Source organism: Limulus polyphemus, unplaced genomic scaffold (genome assembly GCF_000517525.1).
Source record: "Limulus polyphemus unplaced genomic scaffold, Limulus_polyphemus-2.1.2 Scaffold1542, whole genome shotgun sequence".
Classification (NCBI taxonomy): Eukaryota; Metazoa; Arthropoda; class Merostomata; order Xiphosura; family Limulidae; genus Limulus; species Limulus polyphemus.
In genome coordinates, this window is record NW_013667152.1 from 27,094 (window position 1) to 52,369 (window position 25,276).

The 25,276-nt window shown below is 31.5% G+C and overlaps 1 protein-coding gene across 2 annotated transcripts in view; it reads right to left on the minus strand.

The window, feature by feature from the left end:
- The window catches only part of LOC106464018 (hemicentin-1-like), a 164,940-nt gene that overhangs the window by 23,413 nt on the left and 116,251 nt on the right, over positions 1–25,276 (minus strand). For both annotated transcript variants that reach the window (XM_022391668.1, XM_022391669.1), the window contains 8 exons: positions 21,859–21,966; positions 19,493–19,696; positions 15,181–15,471; positions 12,588–12,878; positions 11,718–12,005; positions 10,028–10,327; positions 9,427–9,552; positions 4,104–4,131 (listed from right to left, as the gene is read on the minus strand). In XM_022391668.1, the coding sequence (XP_022247376.1) occupies positions 4,104–4,131; positions 9,427–9,552; positions 10,028–10,327; positions 11,718–12,005; positions 12,588–12,878; positions 15,181–15,471; positions 19,493–19,696; positions 21,859–21,966 (1,636 nt within the window). The remainder of the gene's footprint in view (positions 1–4,103; positions 4,132–9,426; positions 9,553–10,027; positions 10,328–11,717; positions 12,006–12,587; positions 12,879–15,180; positions 15,472–19,492; positions 19,697–21,858; positions 21,967–25,276) is intronic.

Below are 25,276 nucleotides of genomic sequence, written 5' to 3' on the forward strand. Positions count from 1 at the left end.
CCCCCAGTGGCACAGCGGTATGTCTGTGGACTTCTGACGCTAGAAACCGAGTTTCGATACCCGTGGTGGGCAGAGCAAAGATAGCCCATTGTGTAGCTTTGTGCTTAACTACAATATTCTGATATTATTCATTGAATAATCAACTCTTTTAGCTATTACAAAGTGTTAACCATTTCTAAACGGTGAACATGACAACGTATTCACTTTTGTTACAGACTTTTCAGCGACTAAATAACTATTTTTGAAATGTCTATTTTGCATATTTTGACAGATACACAAGATTTTTGAAATGTCTATTTTGCATATTTTGACAGATACACAAGATGCTTATAAGCAAAACCCTGTATTGAAAATTATTATATTCTTAAAAGCTGCTTCTCATAGGGGGATAGAATCAACAGAAGCCTTTTAGAATCATTAGTTTTATTCAGGAAAATACATGCATGAAAGAGTGTGTTTCAAACTATATGATACTGCATGATAAAATCGCTTTTCTCACAATCTAGTTTCTATTTTATTTTCTTTCTCCCATTTCACAATACGACATTAACTACTTGAATTATTTTCGTTTTAATGTGCTGTATATTGCGAGAATCAATAAGTACATTATGCTTACAGTACCATGCTGCTTGAAAATGACGAAAGCACACTGAACTCTTTTTGCGACAGTTTTAGAAACATCCTGTATCATCTCCAAATACCACACTTATATAATGCATGGTATTTAATAGTACCATTCCGCAAAAAATGTAGGGGTCGGACGTTCGCCAGTTCTTACTCCTGCCCCACACTATTTTTCCACTAAATCCATAAACGTCACGTTTCTATATGAAGCTGAGATTCAATCTAATTCCACATTCTCTTCAAATAAATCTACGCCTCTTATCTGACAGCATTGTGAAGCGCGAATCGTATATGAAAAGAATATTACCCCTCATGTCGTCGATCCACTGGACATGTTTTTGGCACAATGCAGCGACATTTTATGCCTTTCTATGAGTATAATGCATTTCACTGGGCATACATCTTACAGATTGGCCTTCTAACCGTCCGTACGCTGGCACGCAGTTACGAACATTTGATACAGTCTTGGAACAGGTACCCTACAATTGCCTCGAGCCACAATTACCAGATAACTCACGCCTGTTGGTGTCATGGATGATGCATGGTCTGCATTGTCTAGATATTCGAGCAACTGTACCATTGGTGTGAAAGTGGTTCATATTTTGCTAATGAAACTTTGAGACGTATGTAGCCATTTTGTAACAACTGGTTATAGTTAGCTCACTGGCTCATTTTCATTCTTCCGAACGATTCTACATATGAACAAAACATCAATATTTCTTCTTTAAGACATGGACATGACTTATGAATAATATGGAATACTTGTTTTTGTGTGAAACCACTATATATATATATATATATATATACATTATAATACGCTGAATGACCAATCATTTGCGTATCAGTTCACGTGACCGATCATCAGATACCAGGTTTGCCTAATAATCAGTTGAGAGTGCAGATTGACATTATTTAGCAGCATAGGCTTAACGTTATACATTTTGATTATCTTTTAATAGTTGTGTGTCTTCTATGTTAGACGCAGGGCTGTGTTCACATAACAGAAAGGCTTTATCAGTCAATCATTCATTTTTGGAATGCAACAGAAGAGAACAAGACATAGGTATATCGAAAAATTCCATAAGTTCCAGTTTTAACAGTTTCTTATTTATATTTTCAGCTGAGCTTTCAATCACTCAAAAACTATAGTTTTATTTTTTCTGTATATAATTTCATATTAACGCAATTACTTTTAGCAATGTACTCACGTTTGGATGTACTATAAAACAGAGTAATTGTTTATTGTTAATATAAGAAGTAAATACCATGCGATGTTAACATTTTGGTTGAAACTCTCGAGCTAAGACTTGTATAATGTTGTCCACATTAATGTCTATTTTTTCAAAAAGCTACATTATTGAAATATTTTTTATGTTTTACGTAAGTTCTGTTACCATTTTTGTGAATCGTTTACTATTTACTGTTTATCAAAAATAAAAAAAGGGAAGATAATGTAAATTTATAGGCCTCCTGGTCTACAGCTTACGCTTACTAAAACTTTAGCTCTTTTCAAAAATTAACTTATGTGATATTTTGCTACATTCTATGCCACTTTTTCGTGTTTCATACAATTTCATCTCGTTAAAAATTACCTTATGCCTTATTTATTTATAGAACATGTAATTCTTGGCTATGTCCAGTGTTAAAATTTATTTTATTCAAGAATGTTAAGAAGTACTATCAGGTATGTGCAATTTCTAAAAATACCCGATGGATTAATTTAGTAAACTGGTCAAATAAAAGATTATAGGTTGCCGGAAGTGTGGATGATTAAGAAATACGAGCTTCTGTGTACGAGATCTTTAAGTGAAAACATTCATGTGGACTTAAAATACTACTAAACCCTAAAAACGTATAACTCTTAGGATACAAAGACTGCAGAACCCCTCAAAGAATTATTTACATTGCATTGTTAAGCCAGTCAGCACTGGTATACACACATTTTACAGATCGATAAAAGCCACTTCTTCCAATTTCGAAGTATTGACTATATTCGGGTTTTAGGTTTACAGGTAAATAATACTAATGTGATTGTTTCGTTCTAATTGTAGGGATTTAGAGTAGAGTTATGAGTATCCACCGATGTCCACGTTTTGTAGTACGTTCCAGGAACAATAGAAGTGAATTTTGTTCAAACTGTTGAATTATTACAGAATAATTCTCTATGCTACAAAGCATTCTTGGTTTCAAAATAACAATATCTTAAAATGCTTCGTGATGTTAGAAAAACGCGTAGGTTCAAAGAGTCTTAATAGAAACGAATAAAACCTTCAACCATCAAGCAGAGTAACATGAAATGATAAACCACAGCCCTCCAGTCGTCATGAACAGACTGAACTTGTGAAACAAAGATTAAGACAAATTGTCTCAGACAGCTTATCGATCTTATTTCCACAGTTCAAGAAAGTAACCCTACAGTTTCTTTTTATTACTAAACAATAAATTCAATATAAATTTTCATGAAGTTGAAAAGTAAATTGAATAAGGTTTCTTAAAAAATATTTGGAGTTGCTCCCCTTGCTATTTATTTATTGCTACGGATATTTCGAAAGCCATTTTTGATCGTCAGGCTTTGTAAAAATGTGCACATTGTACATTGACTCTAAAATTTAATAGCACTAAGAATACTTGAATCATTTCTTTTTCATTACTGGACAAAAACTGAGGATACTGAACTTATTGATATTTTCTGGAAACTTCATATAGCTGTAGAATCAAAAATAGGCAAAACTGTTGAATGAAATTTTTCATACCTGTTACAGAGGTGCATAATGTTCAGGATAAAGCACACATTTGCTGTTTTTAATTCTGGAGAAGAGTAATAATCATGCATATGTTATGCTAAAGAAGCAAGCTATGTAAACAGAAAAGACTACAGTAATTTTGTTTCTACTTTTCCTTTCTTTCTATTTTGCTACATGACTACCGATTTGTTTGATATAAAGATTTGAAGTATCACACGTGCTATAAGACAATGTGCAACATATTTTACTTTTTACACCAGGAAAGTTGAAATGAGACGCAAAATTTGAGGTATGTGAAATAACAAAACCTACACGCTAATACGAACAACGTGAAATAAAACCTAGACGCTAATACGAACAACGTGAAATAACAAAACCTAGACGTAAATACGAACAACGTGAAATAACAAAACCTAGACGCTAATACGAACCTCAATCTTCTTGTTTCGGAAACATACTTGTACGTCTCTTAAAAAGTAATTTTTGGTTCCATATTTTGTCTTACTTAATACATTTTAACCTGTTCTTATAATAGGTAATTCTGATTGTAAAACAGTAGTCCTTATCGTTTTGTCTGAGCTATGACTTACATACAACAAATATCAAAACTGAAATCTTTAGCTAGTACTCCGAATATACTCAGTATTTAAGACTGGTAAATAGATAAATCCATAATTATTTTCCTACATTGTTACGGCCTTTTATCACAGTACACAAAATAAATGTATTACTTACTTGTTCACGATTTCTTGTTCAACAGAACCTACAAGAGAAAGAATAGGATTTAGAATCAATGCATACTTGTGTTATGTTTTAGAAATTCCAATATAACAATTTCAGTAATTTCAGGCAAAATATATTGTTCATTGTCGATGGACAGATGAATACGCTAGGCAAAATGTTCCAATTAATTCGTCTTTTTTCATCCAGTGGATTTCCTGTCTAACCTAAAACCGTATATACTAGTTTTCAGATAATTTCATGGAATTAAATTTAAGTTAAAATACATATTTTACTTCAGTGAAAAAATGGTATTTTTAAAAACTTTGAAAAAAAATGCTCTTGAACAGTTGAACTGTGATTTCTGTATATATCAGTGCACTAAGAAACCGTTTCTAGGGTTATTATACTCTATATGTAGTTTCTTTATTTATAGTTTTAGAATCCACTTCTAAGTTACAAGCTGTTGAAAATACGCCAGAATAACGTAATCTATCATTTTAACTTCCTTTTATAATATGTCGTACAATAGCTTCATATTTTCCTTTCAAACTAGTTAAGATAAAGTAAGATGTTTCCCGAACTGTCTTTGGATAAGTTCGAAAAATAAATAATGTAAAAAAATGTCTTACAATTTCTTTTTTTTTTTCGTACAATAATACCATAAAACTTTGTAAAATACTTGGTTTATGACGAGCACGCTGAACTTATTTGTCAGATGTTTAGTATACTCTGTGACACTGCTAAGGAAGGTGAGTCTCATGATTTATGCATACTCAAGTTATTGTGTCATAAATGATTAATGACTCTCTTTTTAAACATTTGCTGTCAAGTCATCTCAACCAAAAAGCCCTGATAAGAATCAAACCGTACCCTTCACAAAATTGAGCAACTAATTATTACTTGTCATGATCGGGCAATCACTAAACTAATACTAGCAATGATAAACCTGTTCATTATATTCTACCATTTATTAAAATTACAAGAGAGTCGTCGTCTTATGTAGTATGTTAACGTTATCAACATACTTGTACTCATGTAAATGAATACACATATCTTCAGTGAAGAAAAAAGTCATAATGGCAGTGTCATAAATCAAGTCAAACGATGATTATAACTGTTAAGGAGCTTTTAAAGATATTCTTGTGTCTTAGATTGAGCAATGTGTTTGCACAAGCTAGTAGAATGAAATACATTATAACATAATACAACCATTAAATTTGTTCATATACGCTCATTTTTCACTTAATAAACAGTAGGATCAATTAATTACAAAATATAAATATACAGAAAAATTTGTTATTACTCACCATTGAAGCAAAAAATAAGAACATGAAAGTGAAATAAAATGATTTGTTGTAAGAGCACGCACATTTTAACAGAGCAGGATATTAGTATAAAGTGTACTTACTGTTGTACTCTCTCTTCCCTGATGTTAAAGACGTAATATAATTCGAAAAATCGCTAAGACAACAATACACTTAGTACCTATAGGATATGTCATCAAATAATAATAAATAAGACGATTTTTTATCACATAAGTGAGAATTACTACTCTACAATATGTAGAGAACCTCTAGGAAAAAAAAATTAACAATATATATATTTACTCTTCAAACAGGAGTGAGTATTATTTTTCTTTCAGAAATGAAAATGTTAAAATAACTTTTGTCTTTGTTATTACGAAGTACAATATTTTAAGATAAATGTTTGTTTTAAATAAACAGATAGGTAAAAACGCTAGCAGCGATTTGGTTCGTGTTCTGTTTGATTTGCAGAAGAACACCTCTAGAATATAAACAATAAAATCGTCTTATTCACGAATTTGGATTTCGGTGGCGATTGAGATTTCACATTTTTCAAAATAACTGAACTAATTATCTTTATGCTATGTGAGTTTTGTCAGTTTGCTAATGAAATGCCTCAGCATCTGCAGATAAGATGAATTTGTTTCTTTGTAATTAAGCACAAAGCTAAACAATGGGCTATCTGTGCTCTGCCCACAACAGGTATCGAAACCCGGATTCTAGTGTTGTAAGTCCGCAGACATATCGCTGTGCTACTGGGGGGGCGATAAGATTAATAAATTAGTGTCCAAAAGTTAAAGAACAAACTGTGTTTTAAGCATTAACGATTTATTCCTTAAGTTTTGGACAGTAGTGTACTGGAGCCAATAATAACTTACATTACAGTTTCCATTATATAGATATATAAGACATAATAGTGTAGTGGTTTAATGCATATTTAAAATATAGATGGTTAGATTTCCCAAGTTCACAATCTATTGTCTAAGAAATTCTCTGTTTGTTTCTAAAATTCGCGCTAAACTGTCCCTCGTTTTTAAATGATAGACTAGAGGGAAGGCAACAAGTCAAAAACACCCACCACCAGCTCCTGAGCTACTCTAGTCGAATAGTGAAATTTGACCATCAATAAGTTTTAGGAACACACCGTCCCATAGTACGCCCCCCCCAGTGGCACAGCGGTATGTCTGCGGACTTACAACGCTAGAAACCGGGGTTTCGATACCCGTGGTGGGCAGAACAAAGATAGCCCATTGTGTAGCTTTATGATTAACTTCAAAAACAAACAAACCCATAGTACGAAGCGCATTTGTTCAGCAATGGAACACGAAGCATGAACTCTTGGATTCATAGTTCTGAACATTTTCTAATATAAAAATGATGAGCCATTTAAATGGATAAGTCTGCATTTTTAAAGAAGTTATTACGTATTGGATAATATTATCTAAAAATTAGGTGGAAGAGCCCAAACAAGGAATTGTAGCCTTTTTGTTTTTCATGTACTTATTTTTGTAGATTTAATTATATTCATTTAACATATCCGACATTTTTAGGATTAAGGCATAAACGCAAATTTCATATTTCTACAAAAGAAAATATAATAGCAAAGATGTGCAGATTGTTAGTAAGATTTGAGAAATGCAATAATACACGGAAGTATTAAATGTATCACTCAAACCATAAAAAAGTTTCGGAATTAATTCGTTGACATTTGGAACCGTTGTCAGATTTGTTGTCTTTATTATCGTCAAGCTGTGTTGATTGGAGCTGAAATAACACGAAACCCTCAATCTTCAGCTGGACATAGAATGTATTTTTATACAGTATTAGCTTAATGTGTTTCTACAGTTTACATGCTTTTTTATCATAAATGTTAGGCCTATTTGTTTCATTTTATGCTTTATCGTCTTATAAATTGCTTTATCAAAGTTAGTTTTGTTAAAATTTGTTACTGATTCTCAGATTTCTGTATTCAGTTCTTTCTTTTTCTCGGTTACATTCACCAGAAATGACAAAATTGGTAATCCAAGATAAGACTGAATATTTGTTTCGTTTTATGTGGGTCAATAACGATTTTTGCAAAAACATTAACGCTGGATATATTTTGATTCCAAAAGAAATAAAGGACATTCACTCGCCTATTTCTCATTCAGGTTAGATTTGATATATCTAAATGCTTGATTAAAATTAGAAGATATATACTAAATTAACACATATAAAAGGGAAAAATAACAATATCTTATATCTTTTATTTTTTGAGATAATAAAAGATTTCGTTGTTAGTTGTTAAGCACAAAGCTGCACAACTGGCTATCTACTCTTCCCACCACGGATATGGAAACCCAATTTGTAGCTATATAAGCCATTAGACTTACTGCTGAGCCATTGAAGGGAAGGCATAACAAAGGATAAGCTTGTTTGATTTTATGAAGCTCCTATAAAGTCTTAGCATAATTGTATCTATTATACAAGTAAAATGAGCGATTTCTTAATTTTAATACTGACTATATTGTATGAAGTTGAAATGCGGGGATTTTGAGCATATAGGCCTTAAATGCTGACATTACTTATCTAAAGTACCATCAAATACTATATATGTATATATATATAGTTCTTATGCCTTCTATTTGTTCCACAGGAATTACTGTTAACAGAAAAGCTAAAACAACGTAAGAGTAAGGAACTGTCGCTAAAATTATATTATGGCATTAAGTCTTGTAGACATGAGTGACGCGTAGGTTTTTTTGTTTAGTTTTTTAATACCGGACGGAATCCATTAACGATAAGCTGTGCCCTATTAATCTGTGCCAAATCATGATGGAACACCAAATCAGTTTGCTACGAAAATTAACATTTCACTGTGTTGTGACGTAATGAGAGTTCCCTGCGAGAAAATCCTTTTCGCAACTAGGTGGTTCATTAATTGACATGACACTCCCACAGCTGCTATACATATGCCCCAGTAGGAACATAATTCAGATATGTTTTAAATTAGGTTTCCCCCTACGGAGAACTTCTAATTGCTACTAAACAGATGAATTTTACTTGCTCTAGAAAAATCCCCGGAATGAAAGAGATTAATTCTGAAAGTCGGCTTACCCAAACCAATTGGATCATTAATGAGTTTTATCTGTTCCTCATCAGAGGGTTTTACACTTTTAATAGTAATCCCAACAAAGAGATGATTAGATGAAGTCACTAATCAAGTCGTCTCCAGCCATCGGGTTCCTACTAGCTCAAAATAAAACGACATTAGAAATTATAATAACCATTTATTCCCAATAACTAACTATCTCCATCTCAAAGAATTATAGCTTTCCGAAGTATGTTAAGTGTTACTTGCGAAACTAATATACTCGCCAAACATAAATCCTGGACTAATAAGAAAGTGGTAAGATAACTAAACCAGTAATATTTCATGTTGAATTATAAAACTAAACAACGTTTGTTCCATATGAGTCTGGTTTTGTAGTTTTTTTTTTTTTTTACTTTAAACACTCAAAGATACAGTTTAACAACTGATTTTCTCACAGCTGTAGAATAATTTACCATTTTATTTAATTTTGTTATTGTGCATAAAAAGCTCCAGGTATTACGAGAAGGGAATATATATCATGGATTAAAACTTTTCATGTACACGGAATCTTTCTTTCAAAACAAAAAAACCATCGATATGTTTGGGGTCCGCGAAAAGCAAAAAATTAAAATTGGTCCTCGAGTTACTAATGTTTGAGAACCATTGATATAAAACATAAATTCCTACGTTTAAAAGTTAGTTTCTTTAAATGTCAAACTTGTTTCTTACTGATACACATAGATCTTTAACAGTTTCATAATCGCCCCCCCCCCCAGTGGCACGGCGGTATGTCTGCGGGTTTACAATGCTAGAAACCGGGTTTCGATACCCGTGGTGGGCAGAGCACAGATAGCCCATTGTGCAGCTTTATGCGTAACTTCAAACAAACAGTTTCATAATAATGAGTTATATTATAGAATTTACACTATTTATGAGGAGATTATTTATTGAAAGTTACCTTTATCCTCTTCTTGGCTCCTAAATCTCATTAAGACGACAATCAAAACAGCCATTAACACCAGAGCTCCGACTATTCCAATTAAAATTCCCAACACAGGACTGATGACCGGCCTTTCAATTTTTGCTGATTAAAAATCATATTATGTTACATACACACTATCTACCAAGGAAATAAACGTGTATGTTTCTAGTTTATTTCATACAGATACTTTTATTTACGTATTGTTTAGTACATTGTAAAAAGAGTGTTGATGGAGTTCAGAAAAATATATTTATAATCGTATATAATTATTTTCTTATTTCATTAAGCTGTTTCTTAACATGTTTTATATTATCTTTCTAAATATTACAAAAACAAGTTTAATATAAATTATTTCAAAAATTATTTGTTTTTAGAACATGTGGATACTTTCTATTTTTATTAAAGGCCAACAACTTCAGTTTATTTAATAATTTGTATAAACTTATTATTTTATTTGTCTATAAAGGTTGGATTCATCGTTTCTATATAAACAAAAATGTAACGTAAATTGTCATTTGATTTTTAAGGTAAATTTGTAGATATTCATCCGACATTTATAATTACGAAAACTTTTCACCAGTTCGTTTTTCCGGAGCCGGTAATGTCGTTGCTGTTAGTGCGACGGAGTGGCTTTTACCCTTAGAATTCGAAGCGTAGATAGCCAGAATAAAAGTTGTCCCTGGTGGAAGATGGTTAATATCAAATGTCGGAAAATCAGTTCTGGTTAAATTTGCCTGTAATTTTTTCAATGGAGCATTGAAAACTTCCAAATGAAACATCTGCTTTAATCCGCCATTATATCCAGCTTCACATTCTATCTTAATGCTGGTTATCGTTCTGTTTAAAATTCCACAGTTTTTGACCGGATCCGGATGTCCTGAAATAATTTGCATTACAAATGAAAATTCAGTAAGTGCTAAATGTCTACAGAGTATTAAAGCTAGTTGTTTCACAAACCTACGAAAAAATAATCATAAGGAAGTAAGTTATTAAAACGTTTAATAACAACAACATTTTGATATTAAATTAATATCATGGCAGATCATTGGTGGCTGAAATATGTAAGACAAGATAATATTATATGAGCCATTTTCCAACTGTTTAATAACAAGCCAGCATGTGGTATTCCATAAAGTTATTTTTATGATTTACTCTCTCTCTTTATATATATATAAAACAATTACAAAATTCGTTATTGCATTAGAGCTTGTTTTAACAAATTGATGAATTCGTAAGTGAACTGTACTATAAAATCCAAGGTAATAATTGTTGTTCTGTCCATTTTTACATCTTTCCATACTGAAAAAAAAGTTTTTGAACACTATACTTTCCTGAGATCATTAATATTAGCTTTGGATCAGAACAAGCTATGTAATTAAAGCGAAACTAACATAAAATAAACTTGGTAATAAGAATGGCTGATTAAATACATTTTTCTTCCGTTTCTATTTATAAAGATTAGAGCACAGTTTCTCATCAGTTAGGTACCCTTTCTGTTGGCGATATTTTCGTCCTTAATCCCAGTAATATCTCATGAGGTTCCGCTAGCTTAGGAGATTTAGGTTAGTCCTAAGTATACATATTAAGCTAACAGTTCTAAACAATCTTTAAAATAAAAGTATCATAATAAATAATAAACCAAAATAAAATATAATGATATTCGATATGCTAAATAGTGTACTCAGTACCGTTAATGAAAGTAACAACAAATATATAATATAGTATACTTTACTTAGGGAAACTTAAAAACACTTGTTGTCGGCTTAAACTACCGATGTAGAATTATCATATCGGCAAACATGCATTATAAGTGCATTTTTAATCCTTTATTTTCCTGCAACTAATTCCTAAAACAAAAGCAATGCCTCCAATATTATAGATTAAGCATACTAATCATTCCCATACATTGAAAAAAAAATTTTTTTGAACCCTTAACACTCACATCCATTAACAATGTTTGTTGGACCAAAAAATAATTTAATTATTCAATACGTTTATGATTTTGTTACAGTATATGCAAAGAATATCTTACCCACTCCCGATATATATATATATCGTGCCTTAGATATAAGTCGTGCATCGAATAAATAAAATTCGCAGTTTTCAGTGCAGAATGATATATGTAGAAAGGAACTACATATATGTTCCCCCAAAAATCTGTGATAAAAATATTAGACATTCTTTGTTTGCTAAAAAAAAAAATCATTGTAAACTATATTATTCAAGACAGATTTAATGTAATACTGAAGCCCATTTGAAATGCATACCTGCGGGTATGATACTAAAGTTGCAAGGCTCTTTCTGCTTTCCAATTTCGTTTTTTGCCCAACAGCTCAAAACACCATAACCGTATCTCGTTCTTGGCTTGTACGTAGCTTCACTGACTGTTTCGTTTGTTGTGAAAGAGTGCAGCTCAATCCGTTTAAACGTATTGTTCAAAAACCAGTAAAAAGTAAGATCAGCAGGATCGGCCAAAACTTCGCATCTGATATCAACGGACTCCAATCTGGCGACCCCATAGACGGTTTTCTGACCAGGTTTGCAAATAGGAGCGTCTGAAAAAAAAAAGAGAGAGATGAAAAATGGATTAAACGCCCGAGTTTGATGATAAAACTCGATTTGTTTGTTTGTTTGTTTGTAAATAAGCACAAAGCTACACAATGGGCTATTCTAGCGTTGTAAGTCCGCAGATGTACCATTGTGCCACTAGGGGGCGATAAAACTCGATAGGATATTGTGAGAAATACATTCTCAGCCGTGAAATAATTCAGTGTATATAAACTGAAATTTTAGTTTTTCAAAAACGTCAGTACCAGTAAGAATCGGTGCTATGAATAATTGTCATAATAAGTTATGTATAATCTGTTTATGAGCAAACAAGCTTTTGCGATAATTTTTTTTTTCAAAAAATAAAACAGGGTATTTTGTGAATTATAATATCATAAATTTCGATGAATCTGCTTTTGTATGTTCGTAATCCTTTTAGAACTTGGTGTGTGTTTGGAAACATTATAAGTTATTTCAGATGAAAACATCTTATTGACATACAAGCATTATATAGTTGGATAGTAAAATCTTGGCTCACAGCTGAATAAATAAGAGAAAAAAAAAAGATGTCTCGCCCTAAGATCACTTACAATGAACACGTAGCATTATTTCTTCGCTTTCAGCTTCTCCTTCAACGTTGGCTGCGACACATTGATAACGCCCCCTTCTTTCTCTGGTAACTTTCTGCAACACTAATGTTTGGTTGCTGATGATGATACCCTCTTTTGTCTTGCTGAAGAGCGGCTTACCTTCAAACCGCCAACCAACCTCCGATACCCAGGGATTAGCTTGAATGTTACAATCGAAATACACGTCACTTCCCTCTCTAATGGCATCGTGATGTATATTTGCTCCTAACGAAAGCCTCAACTCGGGAAGATCTGAATTAAAAATAAACATACAGAAAATGTTTCACGTGTAACAGCTTGTAGCCGTATCAAATGTTGAATAAACATTTCGCATATATAACTTGTTTTTTTTTTAATTGTGTTTCATTTATTAAGCTCCCGATTTATGGATACTAGTTTTATACTATCATAAACACTATTTTTTTTTAAATGTGTTCGTAAAAATTTGACACAAAATAAACAACCAACTAATGTAATATGATGTAAATATTTTTAAGTGCTTATCTCTTAGTTCTAGAATTATAATACTTAATTAAGATGATACGAATTAAGATGAAATTTATAAAATTATGCGTATATACTTATAGCACTGTAGAATAGAAGTATGGATTTATTATAATGGACATAGTTAAAATATAACTGCTGAATGGCTATAACCATTCTTCTCATAAAACACTTCCCCAATGCAAAATACAATGCAGCTATTAAAAGAATTATCACAAACACATTATAAGAACTTTCCCAATTTAATAAGTTAGAAAGGGTATTTTACGTTTTGAATGAGGATATTGTCTGGAATCTTATATAGTTTTCCTACATGCATATAGAAACATCTCATAATTGATTATTGTGCCTTTGCACGATATTAGTATGTATTTTCGAACTAAGAGCTAGTTTAAATTAGATTTATGAGTTAATAGAAAAAACAGATATAATAAATAAACGTGTATTTCTGCAAGTAAAAAATAAATAAACGTATATTTCTGTAAGTAAAAATAAATAAACGTATATTTCTGTAAGTAAAAATAAATAAACGTGTATTTCTGTAAGTAAAAAATAAAGAAACGTGTATTTCTGTAAGTAAAAATAAATAAACGTGTATTTATGCAAGTAAAAAAATAAGTAAACGTGTATTTCTGCAAGTAAAAATAAGTAAACGTGTATTTCTGTAAGTAAAAATAAATAAACGTGTATTTTTGTAAGTAAAACTAAATAAACGTGTATTTCTGTAAGTAAAACTAAATAAACATGTATTTAGTAATTACGCTGAGTATAAAAGTATTATTTTCATGCCATGTAATATAACTTAAGAATTTAGAATTTCAAGCGTAAAGATTGTTTGCATCATACGAAAAACAGATTTTAAGAAGTTATTAACAAATCTATAGTACAGATGTATATCTAGAGAGAGAGGGAAATGAAAGTGAAAGAAAAAAATTATAGAAATATTTACCGATGGTTTACTTATTATTATTTAACAGAAAACTTTGGTAAGTTATCGTAAGAATGCACATCTGTATATAACAAATTAACAAAGCAGCTGATAATATCTTATTCTTTTAACGGGCTCACATTTTTTTCACCGAGTAGCTACCTAAGTAGTTACGTGAGTGGATTCTAATTCTACAGATACCAACCACGCCATACCAATAAGATAAAAAAAAAATCACATTATTCCAGAAAGTGCAAGTTTTATTAGATTTGTTCGCTCACAGTTTTGTTGTAAAGTAAAACCAAATATAACCATTCGTGAAGTATAACCTTACATAAACCTTTCTTTCTCGATCACATAAAACTCGCTGGATTTCACGATACACACGGTATTATTCCTTAATGTTATAATGTGCGTTATCATAATGCGAGGAATTTTGGTTTTTATATCCCAAAACTTGAACAAGTAGCTCAGAACATGCATTATTACTTGATAAGGTTATTTAACATTGCGAACAGCACTCTATAAATGGGGTTTACGTATTTCTATTGAGGATAAGTCGAGGATTACCTACAGTTTAGTTAAACGCGAAAGTATAAAAATAAATAAATAAACTAGACAAATAAAATGGTCAGGGAATGCTAAAGTTCTTAGATAAATTTCTAGATTACATGATATTTATATTGTATTCTTCGTACTGAAACGGTGTTATAAAAGAGGAGACGCTTTTGTACATGTCTGTCTGCTGTTTACTTTTCTGACGATTCTATTATTGTAAGTAAAATTATTAAAAATAACCGTAAGTAGCTCCCAAAAACTCTTGAGGTATAATTACTTTCTACCAAAATATAAAACGCTTGACTTATTCCTCTTTATTTTCCTATGTTATTTACATAAAATTTAACTCTAATCTCATGAATAAGATGTCTTTCTGTTATTAAATTGCAAATTGATATTACAGCTACGAAGAAACAAATAGTTTTGAAAATCGTTATTTGAAAGGAAAGTTTCGAAAATATGATACTCAGTAAAATAATCGAATACTACTGGATAGTAAAAAATTATGTTTCTGTATAAAATAAATGTGTGCATGTAATGTTGGTATTTGAAAACCACACTTACAATAGATGGTAAGGATCCAGCCATCTTCCAAGGCACTATTTGGAATAACAGGGTTATCTGCTTGACACGATAGATACTTTCCATGATCGTGTATCGTGGGTATAAACGTAAGCTTGCTAACTGTCATGTTGTCATAATTCGATGATGTACTGTTGGACATTTTCTCTCTTCCTTTCCACCACAGAATTCGTGAAGGTGGTCGGGAACCACTAGACTGACACACTAATTCTACCTTTTGGCCTGCCGATAGTGGACGCTTCAAGGTTGAAATTCGGACTTCCAGGGGCTTTACTGGCAACAGTTTATTAGAAAAAAAATTATCATTGGTAATTTACAGAAAACGTATATTACATTGGCCACATAAAGTCAGTAGGAACTAATTATAAACGTATGTAACATAAAATGGAAGATTGATTGCTGTATGTACCAAACAACTTGACTTACTTTTCGAGAATAGTGTATCATGACTGCGTTTTCTAAAATATATGAGCTTGCGTGTATATTACTCATTTGTAGTACACATGTAGTACACATTTATAGTTTCAGGTACTCTTTATGCATTGATATACTTAACTGCAGGACTGGGGATTAAAGTTACATTCATTTTTGCATGCTGTTATGTATTTAAAGTTTTACCATGTGTTCGATTTTAATAAAAGGTAGTTTCTGAGTTTATGATAGCACGTCTAGTGTTGTGCCTTAATTTAATAGTTAATGGCTCAGAAGGGGAGCTCTCAGAGTCCTGTTGTTGATCATTCCAACATGATTAACTTCATAATAATTAAGTTAAATGAGGCTGGTGAGTATAGAATGAAAAACTAATAATGGATAACTTTCATTTCTGTCATTTTCAATAATGATAACATATATGTTTTATGAAATATTTGAGGTTTTCTTCGTCACATACTTCTTCAGCAGTATTTATAGGAAAATTACTGTAAATATATCTTATCAAAATCATCGTTAAAAAATATATGAAATAACAAACATTAGAGCATTGATAAAACAGTATTATATATATATAGATAATACATAAAAATACATCAAATATTGGTGCATTCATATTTTCAAAACCCGGACAGACCCTTGACAAATTTCAAGTTTTGTTTAGTGTACTGTATTGAATTGTTTTCGGTTTGCACATAATAAAGATGATAGATAACAGAAACGCATAATATATTTGTAGATAAGATATTTTCGATACTTATTTGCAAGACATAGATTGAAAAAAAATATATTTAGATTATAAAGTTATCCAAAAATTGATTTTACTTATGTAATTTAGTTTTAAGATCTTGACTTTGAAGAAATCACGGCTTAAATGCTGTCTGATCTATCTAGATATAACACAAAAGATTACAAGATCGAATTACCTAAGCTTGGTTCAAAACAGGGGGGAACAAAATACTATCCTCTTAGAAGTTGCGAGCAGTGATTAGTCTGTAAGTTATACCAATTTTAAAATCCACCCAAAAGCAAAACATGTATATAATTCTGCTTTAAAAGTGTTTCTGTTTTGCTTCTAATTCACTTAAAAAATCGTCATTGGATAAGCTGAACGTATTGAAATGTAGTGAATTAGTAGATTCAGTTTTACAGCACATGAATAAAATGATGCAATGTGAGTAATGTCAAGATGCTTTAATTTGCTGTCTTCATCAAATATCACCTATTGTTTGAGCTAAAGCGGAATTTTGGCTTTTTTTTGTTTTTGTTTCTTTTTTGCTCATACCTTTTTTTTGATGGATTTCACGTATTCTTGTGTAACAATTAAATCCAAAACACACTGCAATCATTATTGTTTAACTAGATCTTTAAAGGGAAGAAACTCATACAGGGAAGTAAGATGTAGTCCATGATATTACTAATGACAAGAACAATGTAACGTAGATTACGTGAGATTAGAAAGTGTGTTACCTTTAACGATTACAACGTCTGAGAAAAAGCCGGAAGCAGCAATGACAACGGATGCAACTTTCGTTTTAAATGGAGTTTGGGAACGAAAAAACCGGATAAAGGAGACGAGAGCTTTTTTATTATTTCTTGATATACCTTCTTATTCACCGTTTATATGGCATGTTTTCAAGAATAAGTATGTATATAAAACCAAAAGTAGTGGATAATGGTATTAGCAGGCTGAATACATTTCTTCGTGCTCCTAGTGACTGACAAGTTAACGATCTGCTGGCTGTGGTCGCTAGGTGCTCGCGTTGTCAGTGCTCAGTCCAGTTTTCGCTACTGCACTTGGCTTCCCTTAGTGGTGAATAATGGGAAAATTCAAGTTATTTTGTTAGCCAATTTACATTTTTGACAATCAAATACTTCAAAAGTGTTCACACTGATCTTTTCTCTTCACGTTCATTCTAATAAGAAAAAATACTTGCATCAATGTTTTTGGCTGCGGCATAGCGGCTCATAGAATGGCTCTGAGTTGTTTTTTTTCAAGTGCAACCTTTTAGCCCATAGCTCCATCTCTTGAGTGATTTAAGATCTAATTACAGCCACGACCATTGAGGCTTCCCTCTTTTATTGGTGTACAAACATTAGGGGTACTGAAAATTCTAAAATTTGCTATTTTTAATTTTGGAGAAGAACAATATATATATACATATCTTATGCATAATGAGCAAACTATGTGAACAGAAAAGAATAAAGTGCTTTTGTTTGTTCATTTTCTTTTGCTTACTTTGGCTACAAACATACCTTTTTTGTTTGATCTAAGCTATGCACAAAACTCAACCATCAAAGTTCCTGGATTACGATTAAAGATGCTGCATTAACGAATATAACGAAGCATTATATATTATCCTTATCCAAAGCATTATAATCACAGCTATGATGAATAAAGAAATATGTATTATTCATTAAAAAAAGGATGTAAATGTGGAGACAGGTTTTCTTCATTACAAAATACGTCAATAGTATTACAGGAAAGCTACCGTAAATCTATTCTGTAAAAATTGTCATGAAAAAAACACATCAAATAAGAAACTTTAGAGCATTAATAAAATAGTATTTTGCCACCTATTGAATAAATCGTTATTGAATTTGACTAGGTATACTCCAAATAAAATATAACGTTATTATGACAGTTGTTCATATGTCCATGAATATATGTAGGACGAATGTATTTGTATATTTTTGATAATATATTTACGAAACTTTTGAAGTGACAAGCCTTTTTTTTTCATGATATACAATTTCATATTTGAAATAGTAAGTCAAAAGCCAGAATATGCCAGTTGTGAATTTTCTACTAGTTATATATATAAAACACACGTACACATTAGTCTAGAAATGAAATGTGAGAATAATGACAGATAGTAATAACATTTTAACGTTCTCTTCTTAAAAATAAACATTAAACGCTACTAGTGTTTTGAATTAATTCAATCACTGTACTGGTACGTTTATGATTACATCTTAGCCAAATCACATGGCCTCCTTCCTAAATTAAGTAGTCCTGTCCCAGCATGATTGTCAGTGTAGTCCATGCAGCGTGACGCTGTCCCTAATATCGAACCACCGACAACAGGGAGTCAGCTACTTATTGCTATTTTCTATATATTGCTTTGGTCTTAATTAATTAATTTTAACTTGATTTAATTACTTATTATTATTATTTATTATTTTACACCAAGTTTCACATGTAAATCAGAGAGAATTGCATTTTTAATATAATGAAGTGGAAATCAAAACTCTTAATCGCCGTTCGAAAATATAAAAACAGGGCAAATATACGCAAGCCCTGGTATATTCCTCGCACAAACTAAGTAAATTAATCCAAGTTAGCCATTGTATTATGAAAATAATTTGAAAGTAATTATAATACTTCCAAGACCTTAACAATAATATAAATATTTACACCCTCAGCCCTTGAGAACACAATCTCTCTTTAATTTAAAATAATCTAATTTAATATATTTTATAAAAGAGTGAAGTTAGGTATTGTGCATAACAGTAGTCAGACCTAACCCATTTGTTCCATATTGACGTCTTAACAATTAACGAATAGTTCTACTAACTTACTACTTAATGTGAGTGTAAAATAGGAATGCTATCTCCCTGACACTATAACAACAAGGAAAACAAATGTAAACGTAATTTAGTATTAACAACTTAGCATAAAATATCGCAATCTAAGTAAATTATTCCATGTTGACTGTAACTCGATATTGATTTGTACATTCGTAAGAAAGCAAGAAGAAGAGTATTTTTAAATAACAAACACAATTCTGAAAGCTTAACTTTCAACCGTTTTTTACTTTTCAGCGACCTCTTATGTTTAAAGAAAAAAATAAACAAAACTCACAATTTAAATCTAATGTCACTGATTTGGAGACTGGCAAGCTAAGGTTTGTATTGGAAGCTTGGCATGTGAGCAGTGACATTAAATGGTCCCTATGGAGGCGTTTGATCAACAGTGCATTCCTTGCAATTCCTCTTGTGGTTAGGCTGTAATTATCATCCAGCAGAGTTGAGTTTCTCCACCAAGTCACAGCTGGAGTTGGATCTCCTATATAACAAAAAATTAACTTGCATACCGCTGTTTTCTCAGTTTTAAACTCATTTTGCTGTTCTCTATTAAGTACAAAGCTACACAATAAGCTGGTCATGCAGTGCCCTCAGCGAGTGTCGAAACCCGATTTTTGGTGTTATAATCTTTCAGAACCTAACTGGGGATGATTCGCAATATGGAAATATGTATAAATATTTCATTTTTATAAGAAAAAAAAAGAACCGAGTTTTTAAGATATACTGGAAGTGTTTAAAAAGTTGGGTGGAAAAATGTATTTCCTATGCTATTTTTGATAAATTTGTTTTCTTCAATAACACCAGGAATAAACAGCGAAACGTAAATAACATAAAATTTAGAAATAAAGCTTTGAAAGTGAAAACTTATATTTTGGACAAAGTAATTGCAATTATAACTTTGCTGCAATAAATGTATGAAGAAAATAATCATCAACTGAATTTAGATCAAATGTAAGAAAATGAACATTATAGAATATAACAATATATATATATATATGTTTAACATGCAGGGAAAACATGGTTATTCAGTTTGAATAGCTATGCTTTCAATAAAACAGAACGTATTACGACAACTGACTAAAGAGCAAGCAAGCTATATATGTAAGACGAATGTATTGGAATAGATTTGATATCTTTATGAAACTTTCTGAAGTGGCATGTTTTTCTTTTCCTGAAATACAATTTCATATTTGAGAGAAACATACACGTAGCTTGATTAGTATGAGATATTGTTTTCATATGTAAGTTGAACATTATATGGAGGTTGATGAATACGTTATATTAAAATAACTTGCACTCTAACTACGTCGTAACACTCCATGTCATCATGTCCTGATATGCTCTACCTGACGACCGTACAATTTGCTAATATGTAGTTTCCATTCGAAAAATGGGTGTCATGTTGAAAGTATATCAATATATATACCACCCCTCCGTTTCAATAATACGATCGCACAGAAATCTATAGGTGACAAATCTGAGACTTGATTAACATATGAAAACACAGTTATGGGTAAATACGCTCAACAATCTTCCTAATTTTCTTTATCACAATGAGCTCTATCTCTATATAAATAAGTAGAAACAACATCACTAGCCATTCTGGAACGACTTTTCTTTGGTCAAGAATAAAAGGTGTAAACTTTAGCATAAAAAAGAACCCCTTTATCTTGCTATCTGCTTATTGGTTTTAGGCTCGAATTTGGTGTTCTTTTAAAATGTTTAACAAATGTTTCTCTAATATTTAAAGAGTATGTATATAAGCATAAAATAATTATGAATTTCTAAGTATAGACCAACGAATAAAGTATTGCGGCAATACTAGATAGTTTATTACGTTCTAAAATAGCGATTTTCAATATGCTGTTTGGGATTCAGTTGCAAATTTCATAGATGATCTAAATTAAGGTATTGTAAAAGTCCTAGTACTTCATTTGGTTTCGCTAATTACTGAAAACCTATCTGTTTACATGTATACACATACTAAAACTATAAGTTAAGCTAATTGCTGAGATTAGGCTCATCGAAACCTCGTCAATTTGGCATATGAGGTATACGAACATTCAAAATCAAAATTAGTATAGTAATAAGCTAAAAATGTTGGCATCTCTAAAGTTATTTAAATCTTTAATACTACCTTATTTAGAGTGATTACAGTTATATAATTGAATATTTAGTTTTAACAGTCAGTTTAAGGTTGTAACGTTCAAAATTAGAAACTATAAACCATATGAGACGACCAATATTTCTTGCCTTTGGCTAACCACATATAATACATCAATTCGAATCTACCAATCAGATCTGAGTTGTATTAATCTCAACATGACTTAAGGCAAAAGTTTAGTCTTATTTTTGGAAATTAAGTCGTTTTTACTTTGTTACGTAACAGTGTGAATGCTACAGATCACAAAATTCTATTACTTTTATGAAACATCTGGGTATTACCTTATAGTATGGTGAGAATATATTGTTATAAAATATTTCTAATAGTTATTCATTTGTTATAATTAACATTTATTTTTTATTTTTAAGTCGGTATTACTCTCTCTTGAAAGTATAGTGATTATTAAATTACTATGTTCACAATCATCTTAATGCCAAATTTGGAAGAACAAAAATGACCATTAATTCTAAGCTTGTTACCTTGAGCTTCACACGATAAAGATAGAAAAGCTCCGTCGTTGAATGGGCCAATAATTCCTTCGACTTTTTTCCCGTTTTCGTCCATAATAACAACATTCTTGGGAGGAACTGGAAACCATTTTACATTAGAATAAGTTAACATTATGTTATTTCAAACCCAACGTTATGTTATTTCAAACCCTTTCTTCCATATAACGACATACAATATTTTAGTCAGGTAACAATACACACACACACATACTAGAAAAGATAGTCGGTAATTCCAGCCTTAAAAAATAATATTTATTATAGTGCCACTCTCGAGTCCGTAACACATAATCCAATCGTACGGTGCAAAGGTGCCCGTGCTACTCGATTGGCGTGGGTTTCATGTACATTTGCTGTCCACCTCTTCACTTTGTTGAGTCCTCACTCACGGCATTAAAGGCGGTTTTCTTGTTGCTGTTTGTTTTAGAGCAAAGTAGCATATGGTTATCTGTTGTGTCCACCGCGGAGAATCGAACCACAACTTTTAGCGTTCTAAGTCCGTAAACTTACTATTGTCCTACCGAGGAACGCATTATTTAAGCTGTTAAAGCTGAAATTACTTCCAAATTCGGACGGTTCGTTCGATTGTATATTCATTTAAACATGACCCTTGGAACTTGATCTCTTTTTTTTTTTCGAAATTTCATCGCAACTGGTTTGTAGCACCAAACAGACGTGTTTTTAACACGATAATATATTGTCATTTTGCAAACAACATTTGCAGACTCACGAATAAAAAATAATAACTGAGAAATACTTCGTCTCTCGCTCTGAGCAATGATACAAGAAGAAAAATAAAATCGCGGTTTATCATAGGAATCATATTTATTATAGGCTGTGTATTTACTTTGAGCCATAAATATAAACAACCACATACAGAAACACACACATATATATATATGTGTATAGTTTATTTTGTCTAAGCTCCAACTTACTCAATCAGCAACTTGCGCCGCGATCACCTCATGGATAAACCCCACATTTTAGCCTTATAAACCCTCTAGTTCACCGCTTGCCGATCTAGAAGCTAAGTACAGACGGGCATTTAATTCTTAAATGTCGCTGAAACATCTGCTTCATATATATATATTACATATATAAACCGAATGAAAATATAATAAAAAAGTGTTGTTTGTTTTGTCTACCGCTGTCTACCAAAATTAATATCAAACTATCTTCAACTACATATATGTGAATCATTTCATGTTATTCAAACGAACCAGAAACGTACATGTTTTTTTTTCTCTCTAAACTATCCTAATCTTTATACAGCACTTTACGCCCCACAGTGGGTAAGCGACAGGTTTACAATCTTACACCGCTAAAATCTAGGGTTCGATTCCCCGTGGTGGAAGAGCGTAGATAGCCTAATATTTATAGTTTTACGCTAAAACAAAGAAGCAAACAAAATCAATACTTTATAGAGCTTTACTGAACTAATCGTGACTAAACCGAATTATTCCGAAATAGAAGTCACTGGTTCAGTAATTCAATAATCTTTACTCTCTTTCTTTTCTAATAGGGTTTCAGGTAAAATCGAGAATTATAATAATGGATATTGTTCCTTTTTGATATTATAGCTACATCCGAAACATTGTATCGTTTCGCAGAGTCAAAAAAGATGAAAAACAGACACATTTTATTACACCCCTGTACTATTAGGCTCTTTAGCGGAATTTCGGTTTCTAAAAATCGTAAAACATATAAAAATAAAATAAAAATATGACATCTTCTTTGAAAAATATGGTCTGAATAACTTCACTAAAGAAAACTGAGATTAGTTTTTTCTTTAATGCTAGATTTGTTCTTCAAATTGAACTTCCCAATTACCGACAGCGGAGTTGAACCGATAATGAGTTAAGACCTTTTTGAAACGCTAATGAGTTAAGCACTTTAGATTGATTATGCCTTTAGGTAGTTTCAAATCGGTGTGCAAATCAGATCATCATCTATCCATATTGTAGAAAACAACACTTGTTTTTAAATTTGGAAACTGAGTGATTCTTGAGTTTTGGTGTGTTTTTTTTTCTCTGTGAAACGCAAATATATAACGTGCAATAACATAATTCAACAGAACTTCACCAATGAATGGAAAAGGTCGTATACAAAATAGAAGACATTGCTGTGTCTTATTACCCTTAAAGTTCAATATTGATAATCCAATAGCGTTATATGAAGTTCCGTACAAGGTATGAATATAAAGTTAAGTTAAAAATAATTATTCCCAATAATAAATTAAATTTTTCATATTCTGAGTAACTATTTCGTCCAAATTCAATGTATATCGATATGTATACATATATGTTTATTTGTGTTATGCAATTAGAACACACTTTGTAAGTAATTAGATAGATGGTAGTAACTTTAAAATATTTCATACCTCAGTTACTGTTCTTGTGTAAGTTAACTGACTTTCGGATTAACTGACAAGAATAAAAGAGAAATTGGAAGGTACAAATAATACATATATAAACTTAGTATGAAACTGGCCGGGCGTGGTCCACTGATTAAGCAGGATTAATTAATCAGCAGGTTTAAGCCTCAAAGGACGATGTCACTGAGCACGCTTTTTCTTTCAGCTGTATGCGCGTGAGAAAAGTGGCAGTCAAACGTGCCATCCTATTTCAGGACAGTCCTATTTCATTTGGACAGTTAAAAATGAAGAAGGGTTATACCTGAAGCCTAGATGTCTCTGACATGACACGTGTGCATAAGGTGTTATTCAAGTTATAAATACCAAACAGTAAAATTTTTCATTGTCCTACAGTTTAGTTTTCTGTTTTGTAGGAGCTACAAATATGTGTTTCGTGTGCTACATTTAAACCGTAATAATATTATATTACGTTATTATTTATGAACACAATGTATACCAAGATATTTTTTAATACACCATCACACATGTCTAAACTTAGTCGGAATATACGAATAAAAATAAACAGTCATACTTGTAAATTCATAGAAAATGTATGTGTAGCACATAATTACACAATTTAACGCTTACATTTCTTGTGGACTGACAATATTAGGCTTAAGATCAGTTACTTATAGAACAAATATTATATCATTAATTTTATGAGAATATTTATGATTTTCACAGTTATTAATAGATACCAATTTAACGTTAGAATTTTCTTCGATTACAAATTACTAATGTTTAATCAACTGATACCATTATATGACTATCGATGTTGTATTTTTGAGTTTTAGTAACAACAGGCAAACCAATATACGGTAAAAAGTTTCCAAGCAATTCTGAAATGGAAGTAACAAAATCAACGAGATGATATTTTTTAATCTTATCAAAACTATTTTTATTTCAACGTGCACTATGCCTTTCTTATAACAGCAATTACTTTTGTCATTCACTCCATCTCAGTCTTCTTAAATGACT